Source organism: Eublepharis macularius, chromosome 4 (assembly GCF_028583425.1).
Source record: "Eublepharis macularius isolate TG4126 chromosome 4, MPM_Emac_v1.0, whole genome shotgun sequence".
Lineage (NCBI taxonomy): Eukaryota > Metazoa > Chordata > Lepidosauria > Squamata > Eublepharidae > Eublepharis > Eublepharis macularius.
Window position 1 is genome coordinate 174070250 of NC_072793.1, and position 16688 is coordinate 174086937.

Sequence of the window (16688 nt, forward strand, 5' to 3'; positions counted from 1 at the left end):
TCCCTCCATTCCCAGGTTTAGTAGCAGGAGTTCTGGGTTCTTATTTACTTGAAATTGTAAAATCTCACTCATTTCTCTTATTATTTCCCCCCAGTACTGCCTAGCTACCTCACACGTCCACCACATATGATAGAGGGAGCCCTCGTGCTTCCTGCATTTCCAGCATTTATTAGAAGTATTCAAATTCCCTAGCGCAATCTTCTTTGGTGTCATGTACCAACGATAAATCATTTTGTAAATGTTCTCTTTAATGCTGGTGCATGTCGTTATCTTCATTGTAGTCTTCCACAAGTATTCCCATGCCTCCATTATTATTTCTTTGTTGAAGTTTATGGCCCATTTCACCATTTGTACTTTAACTATTTCATCCTCAGTATACCATTTCAACAGTACTTGGTATACCTTGGATATTCTTTTCTTATCCTCTTTAAGAAGGGTCTGCTCTAGTTCCGAATTCTCTGTTCGTATACCTCCCTTTACAGAGTCCGAGTTATATAAATCTCTAATCTGTCTGTACTGGAACCAATCGTAATAAGGTGATAGTTCCTCCTGAGTCTTTATTCTGAGTTTAGATGCTTCAATTCTAGTTATTTCTTTGTAAGTTAAACATTGTTGCTCATTATCAACAGCTCTCGGGTCTATCACCTCATATGGAACTACCCACAAAGGGGTTCCTTCTTGTAAATAGATTCTGTACTTCTTCCAGATTATATATAAACTTCTCCGTATATAATGATGCAGGAACATTGAGTTCGCCTTTACTTTATCATGCCATAGGTATGCGTGCCATCCAAATATTTTTTTATATCCCTCTAGAGCTAGTAGTTTCTTATTCTTTAATGTCATCCACTCTTTCAACCACACTAGGCAAATTGCGTCATGGTAAAGTCTTAGATTGGGCAGTTGCATTCCGCCTCTTTCTTTTGCATCTTGTAAAACTTTCATTTTCACTCGAGGCTTCTTGCCTGCCCATACAAAGTCTGATATTTTCCTCTGCCATTTTTCGAATTGCTTAGAGTCTCTGATGATTGGTATTGTCTGTAGCAAAAACATTACTCTTGGTAACACATTCATCTTCACTGCTGCAATCCTTCCCAACCATGACAAATTCAGTCTGTTCCATTTGATCAGATCTCTCTCTATCTGAGTCCATAGTTTTTCATAGTTGTTTTTAAATAAGTCTATGTTCTTTGCAGTCAGTTCAATTCCCAAATATTTCACCTTATTTGTTACTTCACATTCCGTTATTTCCATTAGCGATTGTTGTTTTTGCTTAGTCATGTTTTTGCATAATACCTTTGATTTCTTTTTATTGATATAAAAACCTGCCAGATCCCCAAACTCCTTAATCTTATCTATCACTTTTGGCATGTTCTCCATTGGGTCTTCTACAATTAGCATTATGTCATCCGCAAATGCTCTGACCTTATAAGAATAATCCTTTATTTTTATTCCACTGATTTCTTCATCTTGTCGTATTTGTATCATCAGGATCTCCAATACCAAAATGAACAACAGCGGAGACAGCGGGCAACCTTGTCTTGTTCCTTTACTTATAGCTAATTTCTTAGTCACTTCATCATTCACCACAATTGCTGCATTCTGGTCTCTGTAAATTTCCTTAATTGCTCTAATGAATCTTTCTCCCATTTGTAGCTTTTCCATAGTGGCAAACATAAAGTCCCAGTTTAAATTATCAAACGCCTTTTCAGCATCAACAAAGAAGAAACCAACCTCCTTATCACAACGCTTATCATAGTATTCAATAGCATTTATCACTGCCCTCAAGTTGTCTCTGATTTGTCTGTCTGGCAAAAAGCCTGCTTGTTCCTCCTCAATAACTTCCGAAAGCCACCCCTTCAGTCTCTCCGCCAGTATCTTCGCAAAGATTTTATAGTCATTATTAAGTAGCGATATAGGTCTATAATTTTTCACGTTTGTCAAGTCTTGGCCTTCTTTAGGGATCAGTGATATATTCGCTTCATTCCAGGTACCTGGAATCCGTTGATCCTTTAAAACTCCGTTGATCACCTCTTTTAGGAATGGTGCCAGTTCATTGGCCATTGTCTTGTAAAATTTAGCCGTAAGTCCATCTGGCCCTGGCGCCTTTCCCAGATTTGCAGATTGTATTGCCTTACTTATTTCCTCATCCGTTACTTCATTATTCAGTCTATTTCTCCAAGCTTCCGAAATTACTGGGAGTTTCATTTTCTCCAAATATGTCGCTATTGATTCTTTATTCACCTCTTTCTTATTGTATAACTTAGCGTAAAATTTGTAAAAGGCTCTACTAATGGTAGTCTGTTCCAGATACGTTTTATTGTCCTCACATATTTTGTTTATTATTTTCTTTTCCCTTCTCTTTTTTAGTTGCCATGCCAAATACTTTCCAGGTTTATTTGCTCCTTCAAACACTTTCTGATTCAGTCTTTTAAGGTTCCACTCCAATTCTTTATTATTCATTGCTGTCAGCTGTTCTTGAAGTATTTTAATTTCCTGGTATAATTTCTTTTTCCCTGGTCTCTTTTTTAACTGTATTTCTTTGGCTTTTATTTTCTCCTCAATCTCTTGTCTCTTCTCCTCTTTCTTTTTTCTCACTCTGCCATTTAAGTCCATTAGTATGCCCCTTATTACCGCCTTGTAGGCATCCCAAACTTTGTCAGTTGGTACTTCTTTATTCACGTTATATTGTATGAAGAACTTTGTCTCTCTTCTCAACATCTCCACGTTCTCTCCTTCCTGTAACAAGTCCTCATTTATTCTCCATGCTTTCCTTTTTCTCCTCCTCCCTAATTTCCACATGATTGGATTATGATCTGAGCCTACCATCGGCATTATTTCTACCTCCTTAGTCCATAACGCTAAGTCTTTTGAGGCCCAGATCATATCAATTCTCGATAGCGTACAGTGTCTTGAAGAGTAAAAAGTAAATTGTCTACTTTTAGGATTTTCTCTTCTCCATACATCTTCTAAAGTCTCCTGTTGTATCAGCTCAAAAAAAAGCTTTGGTAACAATCCTCTTTTCTTTTGTACAGTTGATGTCTTTTTATCTAGTTCCAAGTTCGTCACTCCATTGAAGTCTCCAGCAAGAATTATCTGGTCGTATGAAAGATCATCTAATTGCTTCCTCAAATCCTCAAAGAAGTTCTCTTTTGCACCGTTAGGTGCATAAATTCCGACTACCAATACTTTTTTTAAGTTCCATGTACATTCCACTGCTATAAATCTGGCTTCCACGTCTTGTATTACAAATTTTGGCTGTAGCTCCTCTTTTATATACAACACCACTCCTCTTTTTTTCTTATTAGAGGCCGCTACAAATTCATTGCCCAGTTTCCCCATTTTTAAATATTTTGCATCCTGCTTTCGAATATGGGTTTCTTGCAAGCAAACAATATCACATTTTTGTTTTAATAGCCAGTGGAAAATACTTTTTCTCTTGTTTGGTGAATTTAGTCCATTTACATTCCAAGATAAAACTTTACACTCCATACTCATGATCTTGTTGGTAAGTCCTTTTCATTGTCCCTTATAAATCGCTCCATCTCTCGCTCAGATCTGATACGCTTTTTGGCCCCTCCAAACTCAAAGGACACACCTTCTGGTAACTCCCATCTGTACCTGATTTTCATGTCCTTCAAGATCTGAATTAGCACTTTATATTTTTTCCGATCTAATAACACTGACCTGGGTAATTCCTTCATTATGATAATCGTCTTGCCATCAATCTCCAATGGATCTTGAAACTGTTTTGTCACAATCTTCTCTTTCATATTTCGTGTCGTAAACTGCACAATCACGTCTCTTGGTAGTTTCCTCTGGGTTGCAATTCTCGAATTTACACGGTATGCCACATCTAGGATAGCCACAACTTCCTCCTCCTCCTTCCCCAGGTATTCAGCTAACACCTCAGTCATCTGTTCTTGCGCTGACTTTCCTTCCACTTCTGGCAAGCCACGAAACCGTAGCTGCTTCTCCATGTGTTTAGTTTCTGCAACCGACATTCTTCCCCTCATCAGTCTCATCTCTGTTTGTTGCGTGTCTGCTAAGTTCTCCATCGCGTCTTCTACTGTTTTAACTCTCTGCTGCGTTCCTTGTAGTTCACTTTGTATTGTTTCCATACCTTTTTTCACTTCTGACAGCTCCGATTTTACTGTCTGTTTGACCTCTTTAACCTCTTTAATCAGCTCCAATTTCGTGTCCTTAAGTTCTTTAATCACATCTAAAAGTTTTTTGTCCAGGTTTTCTATTGCCGATTGCCACTCTTTTTTTGACATCGTGGGGCTTGCTTTGGCTCGCTCCCACGAGTCCGCTCTCTTCCTTAACTCCGTGGCGTAAAATTTAAATGTCTTTTTATTTCAAATGTCCCGGTCTTCTTGCAAAAATTAATTTTTAAAGAGTCCAAAATGTCGGGCGTCTTTTCTCTATGGTTCCTCTATGATTTTGTAATCCAAGATGGCTTACTTCCTTTTCCGCTGAAGCCGCGACCCTTCCCCTTTCAAAGATGGCGATTCCCTTCTTCCTGCCCTCCGGCAAGGGCCGCTTCTCTCCAGCAACTCTATTGTTATTACGTACTTCCTGTCTCCCGACTTCCCACAGTAGGTCTCGTGATGGTATCTTTTTCTCACAGCTCCATAACCGCAAGTATTCAAAACAATAGTCCAATTTCTTTAATAACTTCTTTAAACTTAGTCTCTTTTCAAATACAACTCTTGCCGAGTCTTCCCCTCCTTATTATTAGCCTGTTGCAGTTTGAAAATCTACTTTTCTTCCTCTCTGCTTTTATCAATCTGTCCCGTATCAGAAGATAGTGATCTTTACCTTCTCTTTCACTTTTCTCGGGCTGTAATCGCTGTTTCGATTATAACTTCTCTCCACTTCTTTCCCCAATCGAAGCTTGGGTATGTAGGTCTTATGCCAGCCGAATTGGCCCCAGAACTGCCGCAGAGATCGTAGCCGACCTGTCGCAGGGTGGGACCTCAAGGATCGGGAGGGGACCCGTTGCGCAGAGCCCCCCCTCGTCCGAGATCTAGCACACCCTAGGGTCTTGAGCGTTCTTTGCCTGCTCTCCGCCTGAGAGCAGTCGGCCGTGGGCTAGATTTCCCCCGCCGGCTGCTTAAAACGGCAGTCCGGTCAGCTCCGCGAATGGAGCTGCTTCAGACCTCCATGAATCCCAAACCGGAAGTCCCTCCAGATTAGAATGTTTGATCATTTAGTTTAATGAATTTTGAAGTTTCCCCCCACTTGTTTTAAGGTACGTTATATTGCTACAGCTTAATTTGTACATCGAAACCATAAAGGGTAGTGAATTGTCCCTTGATTACCGTTCTCATCATCCCAGGTTCCATTTATGTTGCCACATCAAACACACGGTCATAGCAGAGGCAGACCACTTGCAGGTAAGTACCTGGCTCATGGAAATCTGCCGGCTCCAGTTCCCAGGTATCCAGATTTCTGTCTCCTCTCAGCCCCTTTCCCGCTACACTCCCTTGCACCCCTTATTTTCCTGCTGCGTCCTTAACAATCCAGATTTCCAATCAGATTTCCAGATTTCAGATTTCTCTGCCACAACCCAATCCTGATTGAGACACTTACCAAGTGTCCATATGAATTATCCTAGTTTATGTATTAGGCCTATACCTTTAGTATGAATATAGCAGCCCATTGGGAGCAAAGGACTAACTTTGCCAGCTTTTTTTCTGCTCCAGCTCTCCTTTGGAGTTCAGTTGTTTTGTATGTGGTACATTATCACTCTGGACCAGCGCTCTTCAGGACAGGTCACAGGATTTATTATTGCACTCACAATTACACATATACCAGGACTCTTAGGAACATCAGGCCCACTCAGGGCATTCAGTATCAATATTAACTGCTAGATTGGTGTGCAAACTTGGATATGTTAGGATATGGAGTTGGTCAAGTGAATAGTCCCCCATTTGTAGTCTACAGCTTAGTTTTTGCCTTTGTAGCAATTCCCTTTTTAGTCTACCTGCTAGTAGTAAAATCCCATAATTGTGCTTGTGTGTTCTCCAAACATTCACCTAACTCAGGGCCAGATCTACATATTTTGGGGGGGAGGGGGGAGTTAAAAATGGCATCCCTTATATTTTTTCTTTATATATATGTGTGTGTATATGATTAGTGTTTTTAATATAGATAATATATAACAACTTTTAAACAACCCTTTTAAACAACAGAATAAATGGTATTGACATCTATGAATCGTTAATAACAACACTTTTACATTATATTATCCATCATTAGCTAAGCATTCCTCCTAGAATTCCTTTTGTTGTAGGGAGCTAAGGGAGTTCATAGGCAGACATGCATGTTAGATATTAGGAAAGACAGACTTTAAGGAACTCAGAGGTATGATGAGAGTCATTCCATGGAAAAAAATCCTGGAAGGGAGAGGAGCAAGTGAAGGGTGGTAAGTTATTGCAAGTGCAAGCTGTCAATATTCCGGTAAAACAAATGTGGTAGGGAACTCACTATGATGGGGGAAATTTAAACTCCAACAAAGGAAGCCCACTACCCAAATAAAGAAAATAGATTCAAATTCTTTATTCTAGGAAAAATAACATTTATTGGTTAGCCAAGGCAAGTTCTGACACCCAAAAGAATCCTCAGCAGGTGCAAAGCGGAGATACAAGAAAAGTAAACTCTCTTGCTGGGGCATCATGTCCTTAGCCGAAAATACAGATCAAATAGCACAGCATGTAAGGACATTTCTTTCTTGAATAAAATCAAGCATTAGTAATAATGTATATATTGAATATAAACCATAATCTCCCCTTCAACTAAAAGTGAACTTTTCTGGATTTTTTGCTACAAAGCTTCTCACAGCATCATGATAATTTATGGTATTTGCCACATCACTTTCAATAGACAATGTAGCCAGGCTTGATGAATGTTCCTCGTACATCGCGGACCTAAGATAGGTTTTTATCAGCTTCATTTTGCTAAAACTTCTCTCACAGGATGCTGATGTTGTTGGTAGAGTGGCATACATTCTTAACGCTATACACAAATTAGGAAATACATCCTGTAAATCATTTGTGTAAATCACAGATAATAGATCGAGGCAGCTCATTTGTTCAGTATTTTTAGAAAAATTAGGCGTTTGATCTCTGAATGTTTCCAGTTCACATCTGAATTCGTCAATATTTAAGTCCTCTGAATAATTTTTTGCCAAATGTTCTGCAGCCACCATTAAGTCTGCGCTGCTCACTTTCATTAATTTTTCACCACCAAGAAAAGAAAAATCTGTGTTTAGTTTTTTGATGTTTTCAAGTCTTGTATGCAATTCTGTTAGTATTCTGTCAAAAACCATGTTCGTCTCATGCCTGAATCGTTCTTCCGTTGAAAATGTACAGGCCTCATTGCTTGCAAGTTCACCTGCCAGCTTCTTTTTCTTGGATCTTCTTCTCTCTGGTAATGCTGCCTCCACAGACATTGTAGTGGCGATATTTGTTGCATCTTTAAGCCAAACTTCAAAGCCAGATTTTTGCAGTCGCTATAAAGAGGTGATCAAACCTTCCATCAAGGAAACTGATCTGTTCAGTATGATGTCACTCTTCTGAATTTCTGTATTTACACGATTAATCTCTCTCAAAATACTGTTCCATATTACCAGATTCAGAATAAACCTAAAATTCATTATCAAACGTAAAAGGCTTCCTGCATCAGATCTAGTTTCGGGAGGAAAATCTCCACCCTTAATTTCTTCCAATGCTTGAGCTACTTTGCCCAAGTTTTTTTTAAGGGCACTCACAGCTTCCAACTTTGCAGACCACCTTGTCTGGCTGGTTCCTTTTAAAGTACTGTCTGTATACTTTTTCATAATTTCCCAGCGTATTGTAGACGATACAAAAAAACAAAACACTCTCTGCACAATGCCAAATAAATGCGATGCTTCTGGACGCACTGAAGAAGCATGAACGGCTATTAGGTTGAGTGAGTGAGCTAGGCATGGCACAAACACAGCCAACGTATTTTTTTCTTGAATTCTTGCCTGAACCTCTTTGTAAATTCCAGCCATATTAGATCCATTGTCATATGACTGTCCTCGACAATTATTTATATTCAGGCCATCACTCTCTAATTTCCTTAGAATTTGACTAGCAATGTAGTCTCCAGTCTTTGCATGTACTTCTATAAAGTCAATAAAGCTTTCCTTTATTTCACATTTCCCACCTTCATCAATTTTCACAAAATGAATGATTTGACTCATCTGCTCACAGTGAGAGATATCAGGTGTACAATCAAACATGATCGTGAAGTATTTTGCAGACATAATATCCCTCAATATTTTTTCACGGACCTTCTGAGCCATAGATCCAGAGGAGTTAGAAAATCAAAATCAAAAATCAAAAAGAGTTAGTCTTAAAGGTGCTACTGGACTCCTTCTGAGCCATGAGTTCTACTATCTCGTTTTGAGTGGTACTTGATAAGTAAGACACTTGCCCTTTTTTTAGTTATCCAACATGTTCTTTAATGTAGAATTGTGCTTTGCTAAAAGAGCTATTAAGTTTAGGAAATTTCCTTGTTTTTTTGAAGTACAAGTCATGGCAAGCGTGTGTGGATTTTCAAGAGAACCTCGAAAGGGAAGACAATTTGTTGCCAGAAAGAGGACTGCATCGATTACAATGTGAATAATTTGGGTCCACTTTTGCTTTTCTGCCTCTATTGCTATTTCTAATGCTTTGCTAACACCACTGCAACTTTTGATAGTTTTCAAAAGAGTTTTCCACTTAACTATACACACTTTGTGCACTGATGATGATTCGTGCTGGGGTAGTTTTTCTGGGATCTTCTTCCAATTTGTAAACCCCGTGGTTTGTAAGGCGGACAATGTTCCTGAAGTGCTTACTACATCAAGAAACAGCTTGCATGGAGCACAAAAAAGAGCATTCTCTGTTTTTGAATATATTAACCAGCTTCTTTTGGCTTTCTCACCATTTGGTAGCTGTTTATACCACATTGAAGATGTTAAACACCTGTTTTGCCTTTCTGTTGACATGAAGTGAACACAATTTGGATATTTTTCAGCTTGTGTGGCAACCATTTCAGTTAGAAAGTACAGAGTTTTGTCATCTATTTTATTAGCAGCTGGCCAAGTGCTAGGATCTGAGTAGTCTTTTGACAACTTTGACGCCTGCAGAATTCTTTCACATTCAGTTGAGGTTTCTTTTTCTGTGTAGGTACTGGAAACAGCAGATGAACATGAAGGTCCAGAAGAATCTTCAGTAACTTTCTGGCTTTCAGATTCTGTCTCTTGTTGTGGAACAACCGTATCACTTGAGTTTTTCAACCATTTTTTCATTGAGGCAGCAGTTTGAGCAGCCGAATGTTCCTTCTCTTTCGCTCGCTTTCTGAACTGCGCACCCGAGGGCTTCTGCCTTGAAGTACTCGTGACTGTCACAAGCTTGGGAGATGCCACCAGTATGCAGACAAATTTCACCTTGTAAATGAGCTAAAAATAAATCAAACATGATCAGAGACCTGAATATAGTCCAGGAGGCACAGAATACTGAGATCAGCTGAGAATCAAAAGGGGGAAAAGGGGAGAGGGAATCGGGGAGCAATCCTAAACAGGTACCACTTTCTTCAGTGGGGCTTATTCACAGGTAAGTATTTTTAGGCTTGCACTGTCATGCCTGGGAGAGATAAGAGAATCCTGAAGGGGGAGATACCAAGGGGATGGTACACTTTTGCTCTGAATTCTGGCAATTTCCTCAATGTGACAAATGTGCGTTTTTTGTGGGGCCAAGGCCCAGGGCCTCCCCTGCCCCTTATCTTCCAGCCTTGGTAATGATCATCTCCATGCCGATCTCATGGAAGCATTGAAACCCTGAATCATGGGTCCATGCAAGACTGATGCTTATTGGCCAAAGTCCCTTCAAAAGTCAAGGGTATGGAAGAGCAAATGGTTGGCTTCCAAATAGCAACTCTAGCTGCAGCCAAGGACTTAGAATAATAAAACTGAAAGGGACTGTAAGAATCATCTAACCCAACCGCCTGCATAAGGCAGGAAGTTCAGAGCTACCTGCCGCTTCCTCCACTGATCTCCGCTCAGTGCCAGAGGAAGGCAAAAAACCTCCAGAATCTCTGGCCAATCCAGCCTGGAGGAAAAGTTGGGATTCTGTCTGCCATCTTCAGAAATTGACCATTTAAACATCAAGTTTCCCCAATGTAAGATTTTGTGTTTTACACAAAGCAAAGCTAATCTAAGTGTAGAGGAGTTAGCCGTGTTAGTCTGTAGTAGCAAAATAGTAGAGTCCAGTAGCACCTTTAATCGATATGCTGATGACACCCAACTATATCTGATGATGGACGGCTGACCCGACTCTGCCCCAGATGTCTTGGAGCGTGCCTTCGAAGCTGTGACTGGATGGTTAAAGCAGAGTCGGTTGAAATTAAATCCCACCAAGACGGAGGTCCTGCATGTGGGTCTGGGGGCCATGGGCACGGGACTCCGGCTCCCCGCCCTTGATGGAGTGCTACTTGCACCGGTTTCAAGAGTTAGGAGCCTGGGGGTGATCTTGGATGTCTCCCTGACTATCCAGGCACAGGTCACAGTGGTTGCCCGGTCTTCATTTTTCTATCTAAGACAGGCCCGGCAGCTTGTCCCCTACCTATCAACCCATGACTTAACTGCAGTGATCTGAGCAATGGTCACCTCTAGATTAGACTACTGCAACTTGCTCTGTGCAGGGCTTCCCCTGGGCCTGATCCGGAGGCTACAGCTGGTCCAAAATGCAGCTGCACTAGTAACTGCAAGGGTCCCAATTAGGGAACATATAACACCTATACTACGCCAGCTGCATTGGTTACCAGTTGAGTACCGGGTCCGATTCAAGGTTTTCGTGTTGACTAATAAAGCCCTATGCGGACTGGGCCTAGCATATCTGCAGGACCGCCTCTCCCCATATATACCCCAGAGGATGCTTCGTTCAACAAATAAACAACTGTTGGTGGTCCCTGGCCCAAGGGAGGCCTGCCTGGCCTCGACCAGAGCCAGGGCCTTTTCGGTCCTGGCACTGACCTGGTGGAACTCTCTGTCTGAGGAAACATGGGCCCGGCGGGATTTATTACCTTTCCGCTGAGCCTGTAAGACAGAGATGTTCCACCAGGCATATGGTGGAGGCTAGGTTGGGCCCCCACTGGCCACACTAAAGATCTGTCCACCACCCCACATATAAGCCAGGGCTTGAAAAGCAGTATTTTATCATCGCCATCTGAAGAGAAGCTGTATTGTATAAAGTTGTTTTAATGTTATTTGTATACTGTTTTATCTGTTTTTAACTGTATTTATGTAATTTGAAATGTACTCCGCCCTGAGCCCGCCTGGCGGGGAAGGCGGACTAAAAATCTAATATAATAAATAAGTAAATTTAAGACTAACCAACTTTATTGTAGCATAAGCTTTCAAGAGCCACAGCTCTCTGCGTCAGATGCATCGTCAGATGCATCTGACAAAGAGAGCTGTGGTTCTCCAAAGCTTATGCTACAATAAAGGTTAGTCTTAAGGTGCTACTGGAATCTTTACTTTTTTCCAGTCTAAGTGGCATCTAGAGCTAAGGAAGCTGCTACCAAAGGACATCAATAGTTTTTTCCTAATGTTTTGAATTTGGTTAACTGTTCCGCAATAACCCTTCTAAATCATTCATTGATATGCAATATGATAGGAATTGTACATTTAAAAATGTACAGATTTACACTCCAGGATCAGCATTAATGAGAATGGCTTGGAGTTACACTGATCTCACCACAAAGCCATTACCCTGAAACAAAACGTAAATCAGTTGAGTGGCTTTCCAAGTTCTGGCAGCATGTAAACACCCTTTTACTACCGCTAATGCACGTGTTATGCATTTTAAACTGATTTGCAAAATCAAGCGGGCCGATTTGATTGGATTTGTTTGCACCCAGGTCACAACTCCGTTTGATTTCTATTCAAGCAAACAAATCTATGTAACTTGGGCTGCAATCCTAGGAGCATCTTCCTAGGAGTAGGCCCCATTGAAGAACATGAGTAGACGTGCTTCGGATTGCTCTCACAGACTTCCAAGTTTATGCTATTAAGAGTGGGGTATCAACTGGAAGTCGTCAGCTTTGCTGTACTGGCACTATCCCCTTACTTCTGGGAAGGCGCTGAGCTCTACCTTTTGCTTTGAATTCTGGTGGTCATTTATTCAATACATGAAATGTGCCGCTGGCCTCCCCACCTCTTACCTCGCCTTGGTAATCATAATCTCAGTGCCGATCTTATGGAAGCACTTTCAGAGCTCTGCTCTCTGCAGCTCCACCCGAAGTACTTGCTGGGCAAGCAGAGGAGAAGCCGGCACCCCAAACGCTATTTGCAGCCATCGCCCTCCCCTTCCACACGCACTTTCCACTTTTTGGCGCGCCTGGAGCTCTTCTCACCTCAGAGTCACCAGAGACAGCAAAACACAAGCGCATGAGCCAGGCTGCACTCATGTGTGGGCCGCCCCCTTTGCTGCCGGCCAGGTCAGTTGACCACCCTGACCCATCCCACGATCCGCTAACTAAGCACTTCCTGTCACAGCGCTGGTGGCTCAACCAGGAAAAGATCCCAATAAAAGTTAACCCTAGTGATGCCGTTCTGCACTCTCGCTTTTGGGGACAGCGAATAGACGTGTGTAGCCGTTCAGATAACATCCAGGCCCCACTTGGAGGTTGGAAACAATTTCCGCACGACAATGCCAAGGTCTCTTGCCCTCTCGGTCTCAGCCAGTTCAGACTCCATTGCCATATATTTAAAGTCAGGAATTTGTTGTTCCATTGGGCATCCTCCTACACAGAGGTACTGCCACTCCCTGCATTTCATGACGTTGCATCTGTTTATTTCAGCTTTTTTTCTTCTCTGCATTTTCAGGCTGTTTTAGTGTTCCATCTTATTTCTTCATGTTAGTTAAGTGCCTTTGTCCTTGTCATGATATTAGAGAAGAAGAAAGATGTGGCCAATTATCACCCAGTGTCTAATGATTGTCACAAGCTGGGGCCAGAGGCTGAGGAGCTGAGCGGCCTGTAGCAGGTAAGGCTGCCAGCACCAAATTGTGAAATTCCTGGAGATTTTGAGGGGAGGGACCTCAGCAGGGTATAATGCCATAGAGTTAGGGCTGCTGCCTCCAGGCTGTAGCTGGAGATTTCCTAGAATTCCAGCTGTTCTCCAGGGAGATCAGTTCCCCTAAAGAAAATGGCTGCTTTGGAGGGTGAACTCTATGGCATTATACCCCACTGAGGTCCCTCCCCTATCCAAACCCTTCTTCCTCAAGCTCCACCTCAAAATCTCCAGGAATTTCCCAACCCAGAGCTGGCAACCCAACATCGGATAGGAAACAGCACATGGGGATGGGGTGGGAACCAGCACTTCCGGCCCAAATCCTGCTCAGCCCTCTGCTGTCTGCTCTGAAGATGCCAGGGGAGAAGGGGCTGAGATTCAAACGCTGGGGGCTTCTGAGCATGTGCAGTGTGTTTCCCTTACATGCACAGACATAAAGGAGCTGCCCCCCCCCATGACCAAAATGCTTTTAGGCATGTGCAAAGCCACCCCAAACTCCCACTCAGGGTGAACCATTTTTCTTTCTGGGGAAAAAAGTACCTCTGGATCACAGTACCCCTAAGCATACACAGAGTAATTTTCTCCAAAAAGAAAAGGTTTCCCCCCCTTTTTAGAAACACAAGCTTTAAAAAAAACAATGCTTTTGAACATGGAGAGTGCTTTTCTTTCATTTTATTCTTACCCTTCTTGCAAGGAGACCAAAGTGGCATACCTAATTACCTCTTCTTCATTAGGGAAATAAGCTTAGGGGAGGAAGTTTATTTTGGGGTGATCAGTACACCCCCTGGTAAAAGCCAAAAGCACCACATCTACCTAGGCAGTTTCTGATGACCAGAAACTGTGAAGTGAAATGGGAAGACTACAACTTTGAGGGAACCTGTGTTTTGGTAACCAGATCCTGTAACAGAGTCCACCCTCCAAAGAAGCCGGTTTCTACTGGAGTACTAATCTATTTTTTGGAGATCAGCTGTAATCCTAGGAGGTCTCTAGGCCTTAGCTGGGGGTTGGCAACTCCCAATATGGCAGCAGACATCTTATGACATACCACTATGACATCTTAAAGTGATTTTAAAATCCACCCCACCTTTCCCATTTTTAGATTTTTCTGTGTTCCTAAGGATTCCCCTGGGGTTGCACAAATAATCTTCCTGTCTGAACATGGCCTTTTGTGTGTGTGTGTGTGGGGGGGGGGTTGTTATAGTGATGGACAGGGCAGAAGGCACGGGGAGGGGGGAACTGTAACTGGCAAGGAAATTGTAATAAGTGTCAAATGAAAATTTTGTCAAATGGGCAACCTTCTGTTTTCCACTTTTTAAAATTAAAAATGTAACTTAAAAACAAACAAAAATATGGTTTGCCAGCACTCCAGCATCAAGGCTGAAAGCCGCACAGTGAGACATGCATATTTTTTGTTTAAAAAAATTATTATTGTAAAAGAGGGGGGAAAACACCTTGAATCTCAAAGTATTTTTTTTCAGAATGTAACAAAGACCCCTCTCCTCTACAGGACTGGAAACTCATCTCCCCTCTTGTGTATTTATTCTTCCTGGTCCTCGCCAACAGCTCAGGTCCCAGGAGTGAGGGAGAACCATCCAAGGGGAAGGGAGAAATCTAGTCCTTCCTTGCCTTTACATGTAGAAAAGCCCTTCCCTCAAGGTCACATTTAGCTGAGCAGCTCTACTCATGGGAAAACTTAGCAAAGGATGTATCCAAGAGCCTCTGAACACCTTGGAGACATTTATTCTAAAGCGCAGGCAGAGATACAAGGAAGACATATAAAAGGAGGAGATGGTACAGTTCAAAAACAGAAATCAAAACTACATTTCTAATGAAAACCACTCAAGCGGCATCTCTAGTTAACTACTTACATCTCTGCCAAGACAGGATAAGTCTTCCAGACAGTTTCTAGTTGGTGAAGGCTGAGAAAATCCTCCCTTCTGAGCCTTGACAAATGCAGAAGAAAGAGGGGTCCTTATATACAAATTCTTCCACCCAGAAGCCACGGCCATCAAAAATGTTTTTTCCAAAGTTATATGATTTTGGCCAGATAGGTCAAGGCTATTTGCCAAAAGTTTGCTTTCCTGTGGGGTGCAGTTTCTACCAGGATGGCAATTCAGGCAGAAATGAGCGAAGGTTTTACCTCTTGTCTTTTAGCAGAAATAACCATCAAGGGAGGAGGGAAGGCAGCATGGCGTAGCTCGATCTTGTTGGATGTCAGAAGCTAAGTGAGAGCCAAGGATGACTTCGCAGAGGAAGGCAATAGAGAACCACCTCTGATGCTTACTTGTTTTGAAAGCCCCGTGCTGGGGTTGCCATAAGTCAGCTGTGACTTGACAGCACATACGCTTGCATTTAACCATCAAGGGAACATGACACAGATTATGTCTCAGGTCAGTTATCTGGCAGGACCTAGAGACTGAAATGGATCTTTACTAGAAAAATAGATCCAGAAGAGTTAACTGTGTTAGTCTGTAGTAGCAGACAGCATGCATGTGATGAAGAGAGCTGTGGTTCTCAAGAGCTTATGCTACAATAAAGTTGGGCAGTCTTAAAGGCGCTACTGGACTCTTTACTATTTTGCAGAAAAATAAGAGTTTCTTTCCGCTAAAGCAGCCAGAGTGGGGAGCTCCTCTATTACAAAGGTCGCTGTTGTAACCTATTAGTATTATTTTATTTTATAATCCATCTTTTTTTTTTACTGGGATTCAAGGTAGATTACAGGTATGATTTAAAAAAAAACTCCTTCAGTCAATTAGGAAACAGGTTACAAGATACAATAACACATTTGAATCTAGCAGCAAACAAAATAGTGCAGTTGAGTCTGGGATTGTATAAATGGAAAAGGCCAACACAAGGAAACCTTTCTCTTTAAGGAAACAAGACCATCAGCCTAGGAAAAATATCCCTCATAAAAAATCACCTCCAGAGCAGATCTGTTACACCACAGCTCTGCTCCCTCCACAAGTAAGCCCCCCCTGAACCATTCTGCTTTGTGCAGTTTGCAAAATGATAGAAGTGTGGGGGCCCTCGGGTGCAGGAGCCACAACAGAGAATGCTTGTTAATGGGCAGTTGGTGCCCGTTTGCAGGTTGGCACCTCCAGAAGGCTTTGCTCCAGAGGAGAAGTGCTCCTTGCAGGTACACGGATTCAATGCCTTTAAGAACTTTGTAGGTGATAGCTACCACGTTGAACTGAACCCAGTAATTAATGGAGCATATGCAGAGCGGGAGTGATATACAGATTCTGCTCAATATTTTAGTAATCTTGGCTTCATCCAAATTCTCTTAGTGAAAGAGCCCCATCCCACATAGAAGTATTCCTCTAAAAGCAAGGAAATCTCCTTTTATCAGCAAAAAAAGTTATTCTAACAGCAGTGAATAAATTTGTCACTAAGCTTTCTTGCACAATAATAATTTTCAAACAGACTAACGAGACACAGAATGGTTCCACCAGCACTCGGCATCAATACATTAGGACTGCTAATCTCCAAAGAACTTTTACCCTAATTGCTTCCAAAAAATTATGTATCGAAGTCTGTTATTAGATGATCCACATCTCACACATACACTTTCAGATTTAGCAAGTAGAACCACAATGTTATG

The 16688-nt window shown here is 41.8% G+C and overlaps 2 protein-coding genes across 2 annotated transcripts in view; both read right to left on the reverse strand.

The window, feature by feature from the left end:
* The window catches only part of LOC129327106 (zinc finger protein 420-like), a 38907-nt gene that overhangs the window by 12760 nt on the left and 9459 nt on the right, over nt 1-16688 (reverse strand). The gene's annotated exons all lie outside the window — the stretch shown is intronic.
* LOC129327098 (zinc finger MYM-type protein 5-like) lies at nt 6602-12467 on the reverse strand. Its single transcript, XM_054975534.1, has 2 exons — nt 12430-12467; nt 6602-9475 (listed from the first exon to the last, which is right to left on the reverse strand). Exons 1-2 carry the CDS (start codon nt 12463-12465, stop codon nt 8474-8476), a joined length of 1038 nt encoding a protein of 345 aa, XP_054831509.1. The 5' UTR covers nt 12466-12467; the 3' UTR covers nt 6602-8473.

Bases quoted from the DNA above. Each gene is read 5' to 3' on its own strand.
- LOC129327098 (XM_054975534.1), bottom strand. From the start codon at position 12,465: ATGCGCTTGTGTTTTGCTGTCTCTGGTGACTCTGAG. The intron at 9,476-12,429 runs GTGAGAAGAGCT...ATTTATTTTTAG, and splicing joins CTGTCTCTGGTGACTCTGAG to CTCATTTACAAGGTGAAATT.